This window comes from Caloenas nicobarica, chromosome 3 (assembly GCF_036013445.1).
Source record: "Caloenas nicobarica isolate bCalNic1 chromosome 3, bCalNic1.hap1, whole genome shotgun sequence".
Lineage (NCBI taxonomy): Eukaryota > Metazoa > Chordata > Aves > Columbiformes > Columbidae > Caloenas > Caloenas nicobarica.
Genome location: NC_088247.1, coordinates 100,463,366 through 100,484,177, shown reverse-complemented (window position 1 = coordinate 100,484,177; position 20,812 = coordinate 100,463,366). Strand labels below are relative to the sequence as shown.

The window sequence follows — 20,812 nt, the reverse complement described above, 5'->3', positions numbered from 1 at the left end:
GGTTGTTCGAACTTTATTTTTTCAACACTTGTTTTATCAGTCACAGAAGAGCTAAAAGGATTTAAAATAGTGTCTTCCATATAAAAAGCCTGTCATCTCCTTCTGAAGACATGGAACAGTATTCATAAAGGATGTATACTAACTCTGAAAATTATGAACAACATATTAATACATTTACAGTTGTGAGAAAAAAAACCAAGAGATGTAACTTTGAAATTTTTTCTTTTTTCAGTGTTAACCTCACTTACAAATCTGTAATAAATACAATGTGATTCCAGGTCTTTTACTTGATTACTCTGGGTTTGTATTCTAAAGGATTTACATCAAATAAAATATAGCAATTTCAGAAAACATGTTCCTATGATAATAACTTTTTTTGGGCAAAACTGAAAAAAAAATTGTGCTGGAAACTTTATTGCTTAAAGATCACGCAAAATCAACTAACGCTATTTCGGACATAGTTTACCTCACTTTGCAGAAAGAGTACTTCATGGGACATTCAGTCAACACAGCACCGTGCATATGCTGAAATACATTTATTGATTACTTATCAGGTGTCTTATACTGTGAAGTTTACAGGACAATTACACTATTTGCCCAGTTCTGGAATACGTTTTTCCAAATTTTTCGAAGAGAACGATTGATGGTGACACTGTTTGAAAGTCCTAAAGAAATAAGAAAGACAAAAAAAAGTGTTTAGTTTGGCTTTCATGGTTTTAGCTTTTTTTTTTTAAGGTATTTTAGAGTTTTGAATATTGTCTTCTAGTTCCATTTCATTATATGAGTTAAAATGCAAATTATGCAAAATAATGTATATGAAACATACATTTTTACATTATAGATACATGACTTTGAAGAAGAGCACAAGAATTGAATTATTTTATTGTAAGTAAATATGTATTTCAACTCTAAGTCACTATAGGCACTGCAATAATTTCCTGCTCTTAAAACTAGATTTTAGAGTCTTTTGCAAATCATCATATACAAAATTTTATTCTCCTCCCTGGCAACCAGGTAAGTTAAAGACACCAAAATATCTTTGCAATATTTTAAATCTTCTACCTTGGTTAACATTAAAATATGGATACTAAATCAGCTCCATGAGAAATAGTAAAAAAATGAATATCTTAAATAAGTATTAGTGGCAACAAATTGATTAAGAGCTCTGGTAGATAAAAATACATGCAAGGTGATTCCTGAACACATTTTTTTCCAGGAAAAGTTCTTGGTTATTACACTCATTTTTTTAAAAAAACACAAATGCTTACAAATCTAAATTGAATAAGAGAAATGCAAGTGAACCTGTGCCTTAAGAATGCAATGTAAATACAGCCAAAAAAACAAGTAAAATAACCTAAGTATTCTAAACAATATTTCGATTTAGCTACTTACTAATGAGTGCTAGTGGTAAATGATTAGCAAGTCCATGGTGTTTAAGATCAAGGTTTTAAATCATTCTTGATAATATTATTTTATTTGACCTTGAAATACTGGGAATAGTATCAGCAACACAAAATATTTGTTTTGCATTAGAATTGTTTTCCCTTTCCAAAAGTAACAAGCCAGAGTTGAATTATCAGCTTTCTGATGATGAATTTTTAAGAAAGAAGTTGGTCTGAACACTTTCTACTCTTTCCTATTGTCAACGCGATGTTCTGAGAAAGCACCTGGAAATGTCTTCATAAAATGTGTGAGGCCATGAGTGGAAAAAAAAGCTAAAATTTTTACCTTTTCAACACGTTTCACAATTTGAAAGGTCTGGTTTTCTCTCAAAACCAGAATGAAAACTATTTTTTTTTCTGAAAAAATGACGTGAAGCAGAATTATAATTCCCTGGATAATTTAGATTTGACTACTTCACAGACCATAGTTCAGTTTAATCTCCATAAACAGACAAAGCAATTCTGAATTCTGATAAGCTTCATGCAAACACTGACACAGCCCACCTGAGTTTCATCTGCACTGTGTACTGCCAAACTGTGACCATATCATTTCTTACTTCTCATACTTAAAGCTATTTGCTATGATTCCTTCAACATTCTGGTGCATGAATTTTGAAATAGCAAGGTAGACAGGTACATTCAAAATGAAATATTCCCTTTGTGGTGTTGAAAGTGAGTACTGCTCCATTCTTAACTGTTCACAAGATTTAGTTTTTAATGTTTCTCTATGCCTTGTAACACACAATTTCTTATCCAACATTCCATTTGCATATTTTTATATTATACTGTAAGAATGGCATAGTATTTTAATTTTCACTGTGTGTTTGGCATCACAAGCACCTTCTTACTGCAGAAAAGTTGTCCATATAATTATTATAATAAATATTATTACAACTCCAACATAACTGCAAATAGTTTCCTTCTAAAGTGAAACTAGTTATATTTAATTCAGTAAATCCACCATCCTAACATTGTTCACGGGAACAGAAAAAACTACAGCTCTAGTTGCTGAGAAAGCAAGCACATAATACAGCCATAATTTAGGATTAAGCAGTAATTAAGAGCAGAATCCTTTGTTTTGAAAATATGAAGTATATTTTTATTTACATGAAAGACAGGTATATTTTAACACAAAAGCAGTAAACTTTGGGTGAGACAGGGAAAACGGTAAAAGGTGTACACCCCCCGCATCAGGATAAAATCAGGAATGGTAAGGCTGAGCATTGAAGAAGCCTTCATTTGCTGGAGCAGACGGCTTTTGCCATTAGGATGCCTGGCCAAACAAAAACAATTGGCTGCCAAAATTAGCTCCTTGGGACGATTTAGGAGCTTTTGAAGTGAACCGTTTTTTGAGCTGGAACTAAGCCCAGGTCCAGCTTCAAACTCAAATCAAAATGACAAAGAGGAAATTTTCTGTGCCACACGCCCCCTCAGTGTAAGATTACTTTGGGTTGGCAGCTGTACTGTTTATCTTGTTATTTAAAGCTATTTCACTAGATGCTCACAACTGAGCATTTAAACAACTGGCTCCGATTATGACGACAGCAGTTGTAGTTGACCACATTTAGGAAACATCACACAGTCTGATGGATAAATAAAAGTGCTGCTCGCTTCACAGTTAGACTAATTAAAGAAGTTTAGAATGTATATTAGATAAATGCTGCACGGCATATGTATAAAATAGAAATATCTTTTTAGGAAAAGAAGCCCAGCCATTTCTGTATTTGCAGATGCAGATTTTCATCAGGTTTCAGCAGTGGGAGAAAGTAAGACCTGAAATTACCACTTGGCCTTGCAAGATCTACCTCACAGCGCTTAGAAGAGTCTGTCCCATTGTATCATTGTAGCAGCATAAAGGGGATGGAATTGGAAACCACATTCTCATGTCTCTCTAATTTGATGGTGAATTGTGGGTTCAAATTGTGCAGTGAAGCACTGCAATGCACTGCTGGCTGATCCTGGTAGACTGCCAGGATCATCTTGAGTTGAAGCTGATTGCTACATGGCACGAAAGTTATGAAGTTATGTAGATAATCCTTTTGAAGCTGCAAGAGTAAAAGTTGTGAGTGGAGAAAAACAGTCTTCTTCAAAATTATTTTCACCACCAGTCCCTCATTGTTGGTAGCTGGAATGAATTAGCTTACAAATATGAATTCCTACATCTTGGTGAGATAGACCCTATGGTTTTGCAGCCTCAGGAACATAAGAGCACAGAGCTGAGCTTTATGGAATTTTTCCACAATGCATTCTTAAATCACGTCATATAATTCTCAGCATCAGAGGCCTGTATTTCTCAGGACCAAGATGTATTTTTAGATTCCCAAATGAAGTCAATACACTACTTTCTTTTTAAACCTGTCGAGCTTTGACTCCTTTCACTCTAGTAAATTTTAAGTGACTCAAGTTCAACTGACAGAGCTTAACAAGACCTAGGAACCCTTTCAATACATTTGACTCCTTGACTGTCATGTGTGCTCATCAGTTCTAAACAATGGAGTCAAAAAAGGTGACATAAAGTCACCAAATATTTGTCTCAATCAACACACTCCAACATCATAGATTAGATTTGCTAAATGCTCACATAGTTTATGTTTGGAATGTTATTATTTAAAGCAAATTCTAAAGAGATTTTATATTGGAGAACAACTACAAATAACATTGGCAAACCAACAAGACCTTGTAGACCTACCTATCACCTCAAAGGCTTTTGAAAATGCATTCCCTCATATTCTAGTGATAAATGCACACTAATAGTGTTTCTTTCCAAACAATTTTGAGAGTACTGTACAATTCCCTGTAATATAAAAATGCACTTTGGAATGATATATGAATTACAATTAAGTATCTTCTTGGAAATTTAATAAAGTAGGAAGTCAGCTGCTTCAGACCAAAGCAACAATAGGCAAACAGCAGCAGCATATCTACTCACAGATTTTAAGACCAGAAAGTATGACCATTTATTGTCAGCTCCTGCAGGCACACTTTGGGTAATTTCCGACAGCAAATTTATCAAGTTGGTAACTATTATGAAGCTGGCAAGCACACAATAAACTTGGAACGATATATGCAGATTTCCTTCACAGGTTAGGAGAAGCAGCATGTGAAGGTGTTTCAAAGATAAATTCTATAACTTCCGCCTATAGTGGCGATTCAGAGCACTGAGTCCTCTTCTGAGCCAATCTAACAATACTGAAGACACTATAGAATTGCATGATGTTAACAATTGCATGATGTTAACAATGGCACCATCTGCTATGCGAAAGGTAAACCAAACCATGAAAGGTTTGGATCTCAGAAAAATTTTCAAAGTGCTGGAATTATATCTGTTGAGAAGAATCAATAGCAGAAGGAATAACTGAAAAGTGGGTACAGTTGCTAGAATCCTAATTTTATCTTCATGCTATTTAATAGTAAAAACAGGGAATAAAACTCACTTTCCTTTAGCTTGGAATCAACAAGTACATATCAAGACTTCAGAGGATGCAATGGGAAATTCTGCATAAATGTCCATGCAGTAGTTAGGTCCTTAGTGCAAGGTAAGCCTGAGAGCAATCTTGGTTTCCCCACAAGGCTGGGACACGGCTCGTGAACACAATACATTTGTAAAACAGGCAGTACTGCCAAGTGCCACTGTACAGCCACAGTCCACAACCCACTTTGTTTAATAGTAAGTGGTCATATCTAAGTATTCCCAATGATCCTAATGCTTGTAATAGTAAAATTAGAGTTTCAAATTGAGCTGTCATAGTAAGCTTCCTGACCTGTTAATAGTCACAGAGGTCTCTCACAAGGAAGCAAACCAGAAATGGCAAGCTCTTAAACAAGTAAAATATTGGTCCAGCTAACTTTTATTCTTAGCCAATGTATCGATACTGGTTAACAATACTTCCAACTAGTACAGGGCCTTCTGACATGACAAAATGAGTGTAACCACCCATTCTGTCAATACAACACAAATATCATTTCAAGTGCTCAAAACCCACTAAGCTACCCTAAAAAAGATTGATTTATCTGCTCCAGTGTTTCTTTGGGGCAAACTCTTCTCACAACTGAAACCAATTAGTGGGCCTGGCACTTGTAGTGCAGAATGTAGGTCAGCATCAAGTAATAAAAAAGTATTGACTTTTCTCTGTCTGTAAGCAGCATGAAAGGGGTGCCATGGCCTTGTCGTATATGAAAAGAGCTCCATTAATTTCACTTATTTCAACCAGGGCTGTCAAATACTAATGCTTCTATTGCACTTTTCACACAAAGTACATTGACACCAATCCTGGCCCCAGTGAAACAAGTTTACAATATTTCAGTCAGTGAAAGGGGCACTATAATTTTTAATTCCCTGTTGTACATTTAGTCTCTTTAAGCAGCACTGCTCATAAGACCTATTGAGAGAGATGAGCTGGGACATTAATAACGGCTACCCTTCTTCCCATGGGCAACAGAACCTATTTCTTGGGCATAGTTTCAACAGCTAATTAGCCATAAAGTTCAGGACACAGTTGTTTGGCGTAATATTGTTTGTGTGGCTGGTGGGCACAGACTGCCAATTTTGCTTACCACTGTGGAGAAATATCCAAAAAAAATGAGGAAGAGGTCTTCTGTGACTTAAGGCTATAAAATTGAAAAGCTAATGTGTTAACCAATTGGGTCAACCAGCCCCTCTCAAAAAAGAGATAATAACGAAAGCCTGGATCATGCCTTGGGCACTGGAGCTCATTGTGTCAGTGCAGAGGTATTGACTTCCAGGGAAAAGCGTGCCTGACCAGAGCTCCCTGCATCACCGTGGGCAAGTGACCACTGCTGGGATAAAGGGGGTTGAATGACGCCTGTCCATCTTCAGCTTTCCAGTGCAATGCAGAGGAGGAGAACTAGGAGCCATCATCTACCTCCTCTTTCAACTATCTACTACTGCTACCAACTCAAAACCCTCTGAATCTTGCTCTTGTGAGTAAGCGCAATGAAAAAACCTGTACTTCCACAAAGACTTTATGAGCTTCTCCATATTGTGGATCAACACAGTGGTGGTCAAACTGATATAAAATGTTAAGATGCTGTTTCCCTCTGTTCTCTGCAATTTCCCTCCTAAACTCTAAACTGCCTGCTTTGTTGTTGTTTTGGTTTTTTTTCTAAATTAAGTTTATGATTCTTCTCGACAAGCTTGAGGGCTCTGAGTGTGATGTCTAAATCATTCCCTAATTACCTTCTGCAAATGCAAAGATCATCAACAACAATAAAACTCTTTGATTTAAAAAGACTGGGTGACTATGGTAGAAGGCCATTTTCTACTTGCTTTTATAACTTTGTAAGTGCAAGTCTTACCCTTTGAATCAACTTGCTATTAGATCTTAAAATAAAATGATATTGTATAGCCACCATAAAAGGCAACTTTATAACCTTCTGTGTTATGCTAACATCAGACAAGCTTATTCTACTCATTAGTTTTAGTCTTCCATTGACATGATTATGCATTGTAAAAAAAAAAGTCAGAAAATTATGTTCACAGTAGGAAATCTAACTACACTGTTTTAATATCTTATCTTCCAAACAGAAAGAGAAAACATTAATTGCTATTTAGTTTATACAACAAACATTTCATTATTATTACATTTAAATTTTCATGCAGATTTATAAATATCACTGACTTTTACACATTTCATCTTTTGGAATTTTAAATGAGAAAACTAAACACAAACAGTGCTTGCTAGAAGCTATGAAATATTGCTAATTATGGTTCATGAATTTGAAAAACCTGATCTGATAATCACACAGGTTTAGATACGTCCAGCATGATGTGTCCAGTACGAGCAGCACAGCCGTCTGTGCTCCTCCGTGACAGCCAATCATGGAAATTATGACTCTATTCATCCCTTTCTCTACTTTTCTGAGAAGGAAGTGTTCTGCTGCTCATCATAGAGTCACAGAATGTTAGGGATTGGAAGGGACCTCAAAAGACCATTTAGTTCAATCCCCCTGCCGGAGCAGGAACACCCAGATGAGGTTACACAGGAAGGCGTCCAGGCGGGTTTTGAATGTCTCCAGAGAAGGAGAATCCACAACCTCCCTGGGCAGCCTGTTCCAGGCTCTGTCATCCTCACTGAGAAGAAGTTTCTTCTCAAATTTAAGTGGAACATCCTGTGTTCCAGTTTGTAACCATTGCCCCTTGTCCTATCATTAGTTGTCACCAAGAAGAGCCTGGGTCCATCCTCCTGACACTCACCTTTATATATTTATTAACATTAATGAGGTCACCCCTCAGTCTCTTCTCCAAGCTAAAGAGCCCCAGCTCCCTCAGCCTTTCCTCATACAGGAGATGCTCCACTCCCTCCATCATCTTCGTTGCCCTGCACTGGACTCTCTCCAGCAGTTCCCTGTCCTTCTGGAACTGAGGGGCCCAGAACTGGACACAATATTCCAGATGAGGTCTCACCAGGGCAGAGTAGAGGGGGAGGAGAACCTCTCTCCACCTACTAACCACCCCCTTTCTAATACACCCCAGGATGCCATTGGCCTTCTTGGCCACAAGGGCACAGTGCTGGCTCATGGTCATCCTGGTGTCCACCAGGACCCCCAGGTCCCTTTCCCCTACACTGCTCTCCAACAGGTCATTCCCCAACTTATACTGGAACCTGGGGTTGTTCCTGCCCAGATGCAAGACTCTGCACTTGCCCTTGTTATATTTCATTAAATTTTTCCCCACCCAACTCTCCAGCCTGTCCAGGTCTCTGGATGGGAGCACAGCCTTCTGGCATGTCAGCCACTCCTCCCAGTTTGGTGCCATCAGCAAACTTGCTGACAGTGCACTCTAGTCCCTCATCCAAGTCATTGATGAATATATTGAATAGTACTGGTCTCAGTACCGACCCTTGAGGGACTCCACTGGATACAGGCCTCCAACTAGACTCTGTCCCATTGACCACAACTCTATGGCTTCTTTCTTTCAGCCAGTTCATGGTCCACCTCACTACCCGATTGTCCAGAACATACTACCTCAGTTTAGCTGCGAGGATGTTGTGGGAGACTGTGCCAAATGCTTTACTGAAATCAAGATAGACCACATCCACTGCTTTACCATCATCTATCCGCCTGGTTATGTCCTCATAAAAGGCTATGAGGTTGGTTAAGCACAACTTCCCCTTGGTGAAGCCATGTTGACTGCCCCTAATGACCCTATTATCCTTGATACACTTCGAGATGGTGCCAAGGATAAGTTCTTCCATCACCTTTCCAGGGATAGAGGTGAGGCTGACCGACCAGTCTACAGTTATCCGGGTCCTCCTTCTGGCCCTTTTTGAAGACTGGAGTGACATTTGCTTTCCTCCAGTCCTCAGGCACCTCTCCTGTTTCCCACGACTTACCAAAGATGATGGAGTGGCCTAGCAATGACTTCAGCCAGCTTCCTCAGCACCCACGGATGCATCTCATCTGGACTCATGGATTTATGGATGTCCAGATTGCTTAACTGGTCCCTAACTCAGTCCTCATCAACCAAGGCAAACTCCTCCATTGCCCTGCCTTCCTCTGGGGCCTCAGGGGTACGGGGCTCCTCAGGACAGCCTCTGGCAGAGTAGACAGAGACAAAGAAGGCATTCAGTAGCTCTGCCTTTTCTGTATCTCCTGTCACCAGGGCACCCACCCCATTCATCAGTGGGCCTACATTGCCTCATGTGTTAGTTTTATCTGTCATGTATTTGAAAAAGCTCTTTCTGTTGTCCTTGACCCCTCTCACAAGGTTTAATTCTAAGGCCTTCGCTTTCCTAGTTGCCTCCCTACATCCTCTGACAACAGCCTTATATTCTTCCCAAGTGGCCAGCCCCTCCTCCCATGATCTGTAAACTCTCCTCTTCCACTTGAGCTTACCCAGCAGTTCCTTGTTTAACCAAGCAGGTCTCCTGGCTCCCTTCCTTCACTTCCTACATGTCAGGATGCTCTGATCTTGAGCTTGGAAGAAGGAGTCCCTGAATGCTCACCAACTATCTTGGGCCCCTTCACCTTCAAGTACCCTTTCCCACGGGATTTCCCCTACCAATTGCTTGAAAAGGCCAAAGTTGGCCCTACTGAAGTCCAGGGTTGCAATTCTGCTTGCTATTCTGTTTCTGTCACACGAGATCCTGAACTCCACCATCTCATGGCCGCTGCAGCCAAGGCAGCCCTCAACCTTTACCGCTTCAACCAGACCCTCCTTGTTAGCGAGGATGAGATCCAGCAGCACTGCTCTCCTAAGTTGGCTCATCCACCATTTGCATCAGGAAGTTATCATCAATGCACTGGAGGAACCTCCTGGACTGTAAGTGGCTCACTGTGCTCACTGAAGTTTGCTATCTTAGCTCAGCAGGTAAGTTGTGCTAGTTTGTGTTTTGGAGACAACTGGAGATAACTGGCTAACACAAGTCAAGTTCTAAAACTTCTTGTCCTCATCTGTGCAAGGTAGGAGAGGATGTGTTCTGGCTTTGAAAAGACCCTGTTTCTGCTCCTACATGGTTAGAAGCAGTTTGGACCAAGGACTAAAACCATATCTCACTGTACCCTTCCATAGCTGTACAAATTAAGCTACGACATGACAGAAAATCCTGATGCTTTTGAGAATTCAATAGTTTGAGCCATTCTACAAGGAAAGCACAAATATTTCAAAACAAATCAGATATTTTGCAATAGCTGTGTTCATTAAGGATTACAAATGTGTCGACCCTTACAGCACTTTCTGACAAGCAAAGGCAAATTATCTCTTGTCTTTGATGGAAGTTTTGTGCAAGGAAGGACAAAGAAAAAATGGAGAAGGATTTAGCCCAGTGAATTACTTTTTCTTGTAAGTATTGCCTCTCTAAAATTAACCTGGGATCTGAAACTAGCCTGTTCTTTTTGTAATGTGTAATACAACCAGCAATGAAATTTGTGGTCCAAATTTGCAATCATTACATGTACTTAGTACCCTGCAGTCGTTGTGGCTTCCCAAGGGGAAGGAAGGGTGGAATTCCCAGCTGTATCCTCTAAGTTCATTTATTCCATTTATTGATGATCTACAAGCCAGACACTGTCTGGTCCTTCCTCCCAAACATGTGCTAGTTTTGTAATGCTTTACAAAGAAATATATTCTCCTTTATAAGTAACTGTTCAGATAATTAATTTATTTATGTGTGTAAAGCAGATCTACTGAAGAATAAATCACCTTTATGTAGATACTTTTAGACATATTCAAAGACATCATCAATACTAAAATAGTTTGCCACAGTGCATATTGTAATATACTTTAGTCAGTGTTATGAAACAACAGCACCCAAATTCTGTTTCAAATGTCTGTATTTGAAGCAAAATTGCCATAGATAATATTTTATTTTTTCAACTAAGGTAGCCATTTTTTACAAGTAAATTAAATTAAGAAACCAATGTGAATTTCTCCACAAGCCATTTCATAGGTGGATACCCTTGAACTTTACTGAATTTGGACTAAAAAACAAATGCGCAGTTGAAATACTTTAGTAGGTATTCAAAATCCCAAGAGGTGTTTATTTGCTATTGTCATGCAAATGTCTGCTACTTGCAGGGTAGTTTAACAAAATATTTTTGAAGAGGGAAGTACATGTTCATCTGAATTTATTTAAGATTTATAAATAACATTGTTGAGTATTAAAACACACTGAGTAATCATAAAAGAGTTATATAAGTTATTAAATCTCAGGTGGAACCATGCCTAAGACTACATTCCTGTTTATAGAAAAAAAATAGAGACTTAAAAGCATCTGATGAAAAGTAAAGGACATATATTTTTATTGTAGTACTTGTATTTTTAAACTAACTCCTTGTCCTGTCCATCACAGACACTCTGCTAGCAACAGGGCTTGTATTAGAAATAATGCACTTAGCGATAAGTAACTTATGCCATTTATAAGATGCCCCCTTCATTGTCTAATCTGTTCAACCACAACATTCTCTTTCCAGCTGAAAATAAGCCAGAGTGAAGTGTTGACTGCCAAGACAAACTCAGAACCACTTTTAACCTGCTGGACTAAAGCCAAAAAATGTTTAACCTGCCAAGATCAAGTTGCAACCATCTCCAACTTGCCAAAATCATGCCACCAGGAGTTAAGGAGGAAAAATTCTGAGCTGAAATCCTTAACTGAAAATATTTTTATCTTATCAGGTTAAGTTGTATCTGATTAAAAACAAACAAACACATAAACAAAAAAAGTTGTAATCATTTAGAATCAATAAAAAAATAAATAAAGCACATTAATTGCACTGTATTTGGCATATGCAGCAAAAACAGTACTCCAGTTAGATTTCATCTGTTTTAACATTGTTAAACATTTTTCTAAAACCTGATTGCTTTCTGTCATGAAATGACTAGATATGCAGATCAAAGGAGAACAGTGGGTGCTGCCTAGCTGAGCGTTAGCAAGGCTTTCAACACAATCTCCCAGAGAATCCTTTTAACGAAGTTGGTGAATTATAGCCTGGAAGTGCAGACTAATAGCTGTAATAACTGTCTGGAGTATCAGGTTCAAAGGGTAGCAATGACTAGTTTGTACTCGAACTGGAACCTGGGTACAAACATGTTTCCTCAGGTACTATCTAGGGACATATCTTGTTTAATATCTTCATCAGTGACCTGGAGGTGGAGATGCAATGCACTCTCAGCAGGTTCATGGACAACACCAAACAAATTGGTGCCATCAATACACTTGAGGGCTATCATTCAAAGTGATGTAGATAGGCTAGAGGAATGGCCTGAGAGATCCTCACAAAATACAGTCTGGACAAATGCACCTGCCACAGTCTAACCCCAGGAACAAAGCAGGCTGGAGGCTAACAGGCTGGGTAGCAGCTCTACAGAAGAGGACCTGGGGATCCTGGTGGGCAGCTTGCTAAATGTGAGTCAGCAATTTGCCCTAGCAGTGATGGAAGCTAAAGAGAAGAACAGTTTTTGTCATTTGTAAATGTAAGCTACTTTCAGAAGAGATCAAAATGATCAGACAGGAAAAGGCCTTTCTCCTTTCATAGACAGCTTACTCTGAAGGTCAGCTAACACTAGAAAGCCTGCTTATCTGCTATCCAGGGTTCAAAAATGCTCTCACTAATCAATAAAACTGGAAAAATAGCTCTTCGGCTAATACCTATTGCTATTTTTTCAGTCTGTATTTATTCATGTATAACAACTCTTATTTGTGTGTCATGTTTTTCTTCATTTTTCAGTGGCACTTCTTCTCCTATATAAATCCACCAGTTCTTTGATCCAGTTCAGGAACAGCATTAGCAACACTGACTATTCACTCAGGTGCCACAGATTTGTTTTGGCATTGACATGAAGATAGTTCTGTCAAACTGCTGCTGATTAAGAAACTTCAGGGAGTGGAACAGTATATAGCCAAGCCTTATTTCAGATTCAATAGTGTTCAGAAAACTGAAATGGATTACACGTATAAGCACATATTTAAAAATAGATTGCTGAACACTTCAAGAACTAGAATCGTGCTGTCTTGCTTCTGACATGAAAACATGTTATACATACTAAATGTAACAAGTTTTGCAAGCGTATTCTATGGTAGTATGTAAGCAAAAGCTTATTTCATTTTTCAGTTGGATAACTTCCAAACTAAATTCTACACTCAGTTGTCTATGTTGAGGAAAGAATTTAGCCTTAGACTTTCTTTACATCCATGCCCTTAATGGCTATGCAGAACTTTCGATGTATAGCTGGGTACCATTATATCTTATAAATGAATAGGAACCAGGAATTTTCACAATGTTTTATATGCTAATTTATTCATTGACAGTGTAGCAGCAATATAAGTTATACTGTAAAGTTTCCCATGCTTCTCTGAAGACTTTGGATTTGACCTGAAGTGTGGAAATCCTTTAAATAGCAACGCATTTTGGTCTTCCTCCTGCCAAAGGCTTGGGCATCTGCAAAAACTACAAATCATGCCAAAGTCTTTGAGTGATATATGGAGGACCACAATCCACTAGGAAATAAGCTAAGACTCATTCATTTCATTTAGGTCCTTCAGTGGGATTTGAACCATCCAGCCCTCAAACCATGTCTCATGAGATTGCAGTATACATCCAGCCCACAGTAATAATGATTCATATACATATATGTGTATATGCTTTATTGCTACCTTTAGCTGGATTAAAAGCAATATATCAAATTTTATATTTGTGCTTCTTTTATTAGCTTTCTAGCACTTGATCAGCTGATAGAGGTGATAATGAAATGTTTTTTTATAAACTGGAGTTTGTAAGTCCTGTCCTGAGAATGTAATATTTCAAAAAATAGCCTAAGCTTTGGGGAAAAAACCAATTACAGAAACAGCATTAAAAATGCCAAGCACTGGGCAGAAGCAATTCTGGATCAGTTTAAAAAAGTGATTGATGAAACTCTAATCTGAGCTGAAGGAACAGTTTCACGACAAGCTGTGACCATTCCACACACTTCATTAGCTGCCATAATTAGCCTGGTGTTTCAATTTGTTAGAACTGGTGGGGACAATTTTACTCAGAATGCAAACATCAAAAACCAGGGTGCCTCAGACTTCAGAAGAGGCTGATGAGAAGCTTTTCTAGTCTCTGCTAACTAAAAGATTAATTACAGCTGATGGGAGGCTGTACTCTGATTGTCACTCTGTCTCTGTGCATTACTTTTAGCATTAGAAGAAAGACATGGTTGACACTACACTGCTTAATCAAGCAGCTTCGCATTAGTGTACAAAGTCTGCTAACATGCAATGTTTTTATTGTTTCTCTTTCTCTATTTTTTTCCTCTAAGTTTGAGACTCTCATACCTAACAAGTTATGCTTTAATAGGGGAGAGTATTCCGTGACTAATAATAAGTGCTTACCACTTATGCTGTCACTCCTTCATACAACTACAGATGAGAGATCCTAACATGTATCAAATCTACTAGCTGGGCATATTATTAGTTCCTATTATCACAGTTAAAATGTAAATTCTTACTCAAATACTCTCATTATGGAAAACAAAACCAATACAGTTGTGAAACATACTGTGTGCATCACAGTCTTTATCCCCTTTACTTTAGGTGCTATTGCCTCTGTGCATTAACTCAAAGCTTGTGAGGTTATTTAAATGGAAGTGAAGTCTGAATTTGAAGTGCAAAGGTTATTCCCGAATAATTCCATAACTCTCATTCTATAGAATATTAGCACATGGTAATATACCTACTCATAAATAACTCCTTATGTGGATATGCCTTTCAGTTTCCCTACTTATTTTATGCTGAGATCAACAAAAACCGTAAGAGAAGAAAAAATATAGTTTCTTATGTGTATCATGGTGGGGCATCCTTTTAACCTGAGTTTATATAATAAAAGGAATGTTGAAACCAGCTCTTCATCGCATTAAATGAAAAAACACTGAAGTGTATTCCGAAGTGAATATCATATTACTTATTAAAATGGAGAAAACAAGTTCAGAGTTGATTCATAATATAAATTTTAAAGTAAGAAGCAGTAGCTACTTACGTCAAACCATTAAGACATCAAGCAGCCTGTATTACTTAGAGTTGCTCATTCACTCCAATGTGCGTGCATAAAGCTATCTTTTACTGTGATTTTTCCCATTCAGGAAATGTAGATTACTCTAAAATCCACTTTACTGCACTGAAGTCCTACTACTCTGAGAATAATCTACTCTTGCTCTCTGGAGAGACCATCAAAACTTTCTCTCAGCTTGGGCATACACTTGGCATAACCTCTGAGAATCCATCCAGAACAACTGTAAATATTAGTAAGTATAAGTGAGGTTCTTAAGAACATGGTTTAGTGCTAGAGTTAGGTTATGGTTGGACTTGATTTTAAGAGTCTCTTCCAACCAAAATATTTCTATGATAATAACACTACAAATTATACAACTATTCAATCATAGCGGGTCAGTGTAACAAAGCGTCATTCAGGCATCATTTTCAGATGCAACATTCTGTACATGTTGAAATAAGTCATCAGAATATGTGCTTCTGATCTTAGACTTCAATTTGCAAACTCAACAGCAATGTGCATGTGAAGATGAGATTAAAAAAATGTTTATTTTTCTGGGAAAATGTGTAACACCATTTTTCCTAGAACATTATTTCTAAATAACATTTATCTATATATCGGTTACATTCATCATAGGCCAGATCCTTATCTAATGCAAACTAGCTTAGTTCCATGGATATATTTCGGTTATGCTAGGTGCTGAGGATCAGTTCTCATACCTGCTTTTTTCAACAGTTATATGGACCATGTAATTCTTAGAGGACTGTGAAAAGCTTTCTGTTACTTTCATTCCAACTCTATCTAACCAGCATAAACAAGGTCTAGGTGGGTATTAGCAAAAAACAAGTAGCTTGCTTTTGCAGATATGTTCCATAAAGAATTAAGTGACTTCAAAATATAGTCTTTTAAATTCAATATTGTGGCAAATTAAATTGAGTTGAAATACATTATGTTGGGCAGACACATAACCAAATCTATTTAATTCCAAGAATGCTGAACAGCCCGTCCAAAACTATCAAAGGTAAAGGCCAAGCACTTCCCAGTTTAGCAGGAGGCTTTTCAATTCCAACAAACAAAATAACATCCAAATAGTGAACATCTAAAACCAATATAAACAAAATCAATTAGGTGTAACTACAAACTCTACCATTTCCAGCTCAACTGAGCATTAAAAGCTGTGCCACAAGCTGCTGTAATGTACTCTAAGAATGTACTGAAGGAATTGGTTGAGATACTGTTTCTAAAGTGTTTCTGATTAAACAAGAGGCTTTAAAATTGTTTAAGTAATGTATACAATGGAATAATTTAGAAAGTTAAAATGTGCATATATCTCCCTCAAATACATATTGGTTAAAGTTAGCTCTTACTAAAAAGCAAGATTTTCTTTTATGCCACTGACATACAAGTTACATTATTAAATGAGGGAGGTAGGCAAAGCAAGACATTTATCATCCAACAGACAAATGACATAGGATTGCTAGTTAGACAGTATAATAAGTACCATCTAATTTTCTCTTTCGAATCAATTTATTCTTCAAAGCCTTGGATCATCATCAAGGGACTGCATTTTCCCGCTGAGAAATTAGAGAACTGAAAATCAGGTTTTATAAAATATTCGACTAGTTGCAGACAAACCCTTACAAATAACCACTAGAATGGATTTGATTAGAAGAGTGGTGACAGTATCTTTTCTTATGCAAATAACTGAATGGTTTGACTCTTCTCAGTCACTACTTTGTAGTGTCCCTTCAAAATTGGACCCTGTAACTCATCAGTAACCTTCACCAGAATGTTTTTCTAGCCTCTCTTTTCAGCCTTCCAGTTATCCACAGGCTGTTTTCTGCATTTAGTTAGAGAGCAGCCAGGGATACATTTTGTATGTTTTAATTTGCATCATAGTGTTTACCTTTCTTCTATGACTAAGAAAAGAATTTGAATGATTGCTGATAGTTAATAATCATTTGCATTGTATCGAGAGCAGCAGTTTTCAAATGAAGCCCAGCAACGGTGATCTTACAGATTTTCTCAAAGGAAACAATCTACGGCTCAAGAACTTTTCCAATGGGAGCTCTGAAAGCTATCTTCATAACGAAATTGATTTCTCTAAATAGGACACAGTAATTCAGTATGGAATCTGGAAAAATTGTTATGTCAGCTGTCAAAAGCTGAAATTGCAGTTTGCTTTCCTAGAAGACTGAATGGGTGCATCTTACAATATAATGAGAGATATTTCATTCTAGTGAATGAGAGGTAACGGCTGATGTTCCCACTACTGGATATGACATACTCCCACCTTTTTTAATAGATTTGCTTCTCAACAATATTATTATGACATTTACTATAAAAAGCAAAAAGTTCTGAAGTAGAAGTTGCAAAAGTGACTTTAAGCCATCTTTTGGTACCCAGTGTCAGAGATCACTTGCTTATTAAACTGGTCTGTGATATTAAACTGGCAACACTGCTCTTTTGTTGTAGCCTAACCAGGTCACCAAATGCCTGAGCTCCAAGGAGCTCGCAGCTCTGAAGAGTAAAGCCACTGCGGGAATCACTCTATGTGGAGCCAGGGAATTACTCAGGTTGATTTTCATATGAAGATATAGCAGCATTCTGATTCACAATGGTTGTTCTGAGAGCAGAAAATATATCCTACAGGGTCCAAAAGATAGATAGGATGTATAGTTGTAGTACCAGATCCTGGGGTTTAAATGATTTGGTTTGGTGCAGGACTCAGGATAGGAAGAAAAGTGACAAAAAGCAGCCTTATCTTGGAAACAGATAGTTGATAACTCAAACTAAGGGTCCATTTGTAGCATCTGAATAGATGCATGAAGTCATGCCAGCAGTAATAATCATACAGGAGCCATGTTATTGGCCAGGGATTGCTGGAGTGCAACTCACTTTGGCAACGACCCTTATTATCCCTGACATGGCTCATGAGGAAACTGGCAGTGTAACAAGCAAACTCTTACAGATCGTCTCATAATTCCCCTACAATAGAGTCACTTCTGGCTGCCACATTATGTCAGCTCTGCATTGCCCAGGAAAACACACTGCAGTTGGATTGGGGAACTAAGATTCTGATATTCAAAAAACATGCTCGCTCTTCTCATTGTATGTTAGTAACTTCTGACACAAAACATACCAGAAAATATGGCCCTGAAATTTTTAAAACATATAATAAGGCTGATAGTACAGATGCACATTCATTAGCCAATATCACACTGTATTAGGAAATATTCTTGCATAATATTTTTTTCCTAATTAAAATGAAAGGAAAGCAAGCAAATTCTTTTCAAAAATCGTCATGGAGTCATAAGCTAAGAGAAAAAGTGTAAAGCTTCACACATACATTATACCTATCTCAAGTCCAATCACTGCAAGATAGGAAAAATGGAGTTAAGGTGAAATTCAGTATAGTCAAGGGATGGAAAAGCATGAATAGTGCATCAAACAATTCTGCCACATAATGGCATCATCCACTAGACACAATTATTGTGAATATGTTGTTGGTCCTACAAGTGATGAAACTAATCTTCAAACAGAACAAACCACTTGCCCCCTCGCCACTCTATTTTTCCCCTGCAGTAATATTATACAAATATAAATTTGCTGTGGAAACACAGGACACAGTGGTTTCAGAAGAATGTAGAAAACAGTGGGTTGGCTGTGGCCGTGTAGAAGAGTCACACTTACTTTCTAAGGAACTGACATTTTCAGGCTGTATCAGGTTCTCCTTATGGACCTTTTCCCACGTATCTAGAAATCAGGGCCCTACCTGGTGATGTGATTACACTTGAGCCATAATGTGAGCAACAATGAAAACCACAGAGGCGACTGAACTTTCAGAGGCATCAGACTATATAAAACAGCGTAAATTCCCTGGACACAAAGGCTATTCTATTTTTCACTATAGAAAGTCCAAATGTAAAGTCATGTGAGAGGAATTACGCAGTTGAGACATTCAAAGAGATTTGATCCTTGCAATCTTCTTTATGATAGAAAGCAAATCAAAGATCAAGAATTTTTTCCATAGAAAAGATCCAACTTTACACTCAGTATAAATCAGTGAAACTCTCTACTTTGCATTATACTTATGTTGTAACATTTTTTATATAAACTCTGGCTTAAAATACATACACATACTGGTTTTTATCTGTTATATAGCATGTCACAATCTAAACAAACACTTCCGCAACTTCATATAATCTCAGTTGAGGGCAACCACTGTCCAACAAAAGGGACTGAAGCTGTTGATTGTGCCTTTATCTACACTGACTGAATGCGAACCTGTAATTCTCTGCCTCTGGTGACAAAGATGGAAGTGACAAAATGTGTATAAGGAACTATTGCCTACTCTAATGGTTACACAATAAAGTGCAAAAATGCCAGTAGTGTAGACTACAGCCCAGTTTCTCCTGCTCCACCAAAACCAGAATTGTGTTAGTGGTGAATTACAAGGGCTATTCTTCCTAGCCCAGGAAAGGCCATGACAATTAGAAATATTTGAACTTGATATTTGATTAATGCTGGCAGTATTCCATAAGTGATTTCCACTCAACAACATCTAATTATTTAATTATTTCCCATTATTAATGGAATGAAACAATACAAAACATACAGCTAGAATGACTGTTTTGCAGGAAGCTCACCGTCATCAATTCATACATGTAGAAATCTTCCTAAAATTATATTAAGCTGGCCTGTTGAACTTGAAAGGCATATTTTATCCCAATCAATGCATAAAAGTAAAATTATCCATAACTAAGGCATGTTTCTCTGCTGTACAGTTCAGCTGTAATGATCCCCACACACTGCACTTGCACATCAATTATGATAATCATAATCACGGTCGTTAAGCTGAATGTTCATTATTATCAGGATGCTGGTGACAGCAGATTCAATCATCGGGTGCAATGGGCAGGCAGTCACAGTCCCACCCAAGTTTCTGCAGACAGCGTTGTGCCACATTAAATCTATGATGTGTTCCACATCCCACTCCATTCCAAAAGCTGTAGACGGTAAAGGTCAACTTTATGTTCTGTGCAATATGCTTAGGTTCTCTAAATTAATTCTTTGCAGTACTGGGTATTTTTATGCTTTGTAGATAATAAAATTCTGTTTAGGGCCAAAATGCCTGTGCAAATAATGAAACAGTTATGCAGTCGTACTGTAATTCACCTATAATAAGGCATCAGAGGAAAGAATCTATCAGGAAGGAGCATCTTAAAATGTCACTTCCTGAATTTTGCAAATAAGAAAACATCAAATGCTGTCATTAAAGTCAGTTTTCTAAAATGCATATGCAAACTAATTCCAATACCGATTAAAGGCTGTAAGCTATCATTTCTGCCTCAGTAAATATGAACATATGTGAGTGTTTTGACAACTGAAAGATTATAGTTAGTCTATTTGATCCCTTGACTGTCCGGCTACATTGGAACCTATCATTGTAGATTAAATTCATAGCGACTGGTAAATTTTTTGTATTGATACTTCTTACTAAATTTTATCAAAGGCATTCCAAGGTATTTAGACATAGGATATTAAATTTAAAATATGCAAGCATATTTATTTTTATAGTGGTTTACACTAGATTCAATTTCACTAGAGGTATAGTATTTCCGTTTCTCGTTTATTTTTAATGAAGAATTAGAATATAACGGATTTTCCCTAACTCAGAAACTTCTTTGAAATGTAAACAGAATGAGATAAAAATTTTCAGATTGTAGCCAGATGAAAAGAAGAACTATTAACTTTTCCTCACGTAGATATGGTAATTATTATGTTTAGAGGAAGTCTATTCTAATACACTTTCACTTTCCAGAAGAAATACAAGGCAATATTTTCATTGTTGTTCATTTTGCTTCTAAAGTAATTATATAATC

At 37.5% G+C, this 20,812-nt stretch overlaps 1 protein-coding gene across 1 annotated transcript in view; it reads right to left on the bottom strand.

The window, feature by feature from the left end:
• Positions 1–584: 584 nt before the first annotated feature.
• Positions 585–20,812, bottom strand: part of SPATA17 (spermatogenesis associated 17) — a 97,094-nt gene continuing 76,866 nt past the window's right edge. The window contains exon 10 of the mRNA XM_065631009.1: positions 585–665. Within this exon, the coding sequence (XP_065487081.1) occupies positions 585–665 (81 nt within the window). The remainder of the gene's footprint in view (positions 666–20,812) is intronic.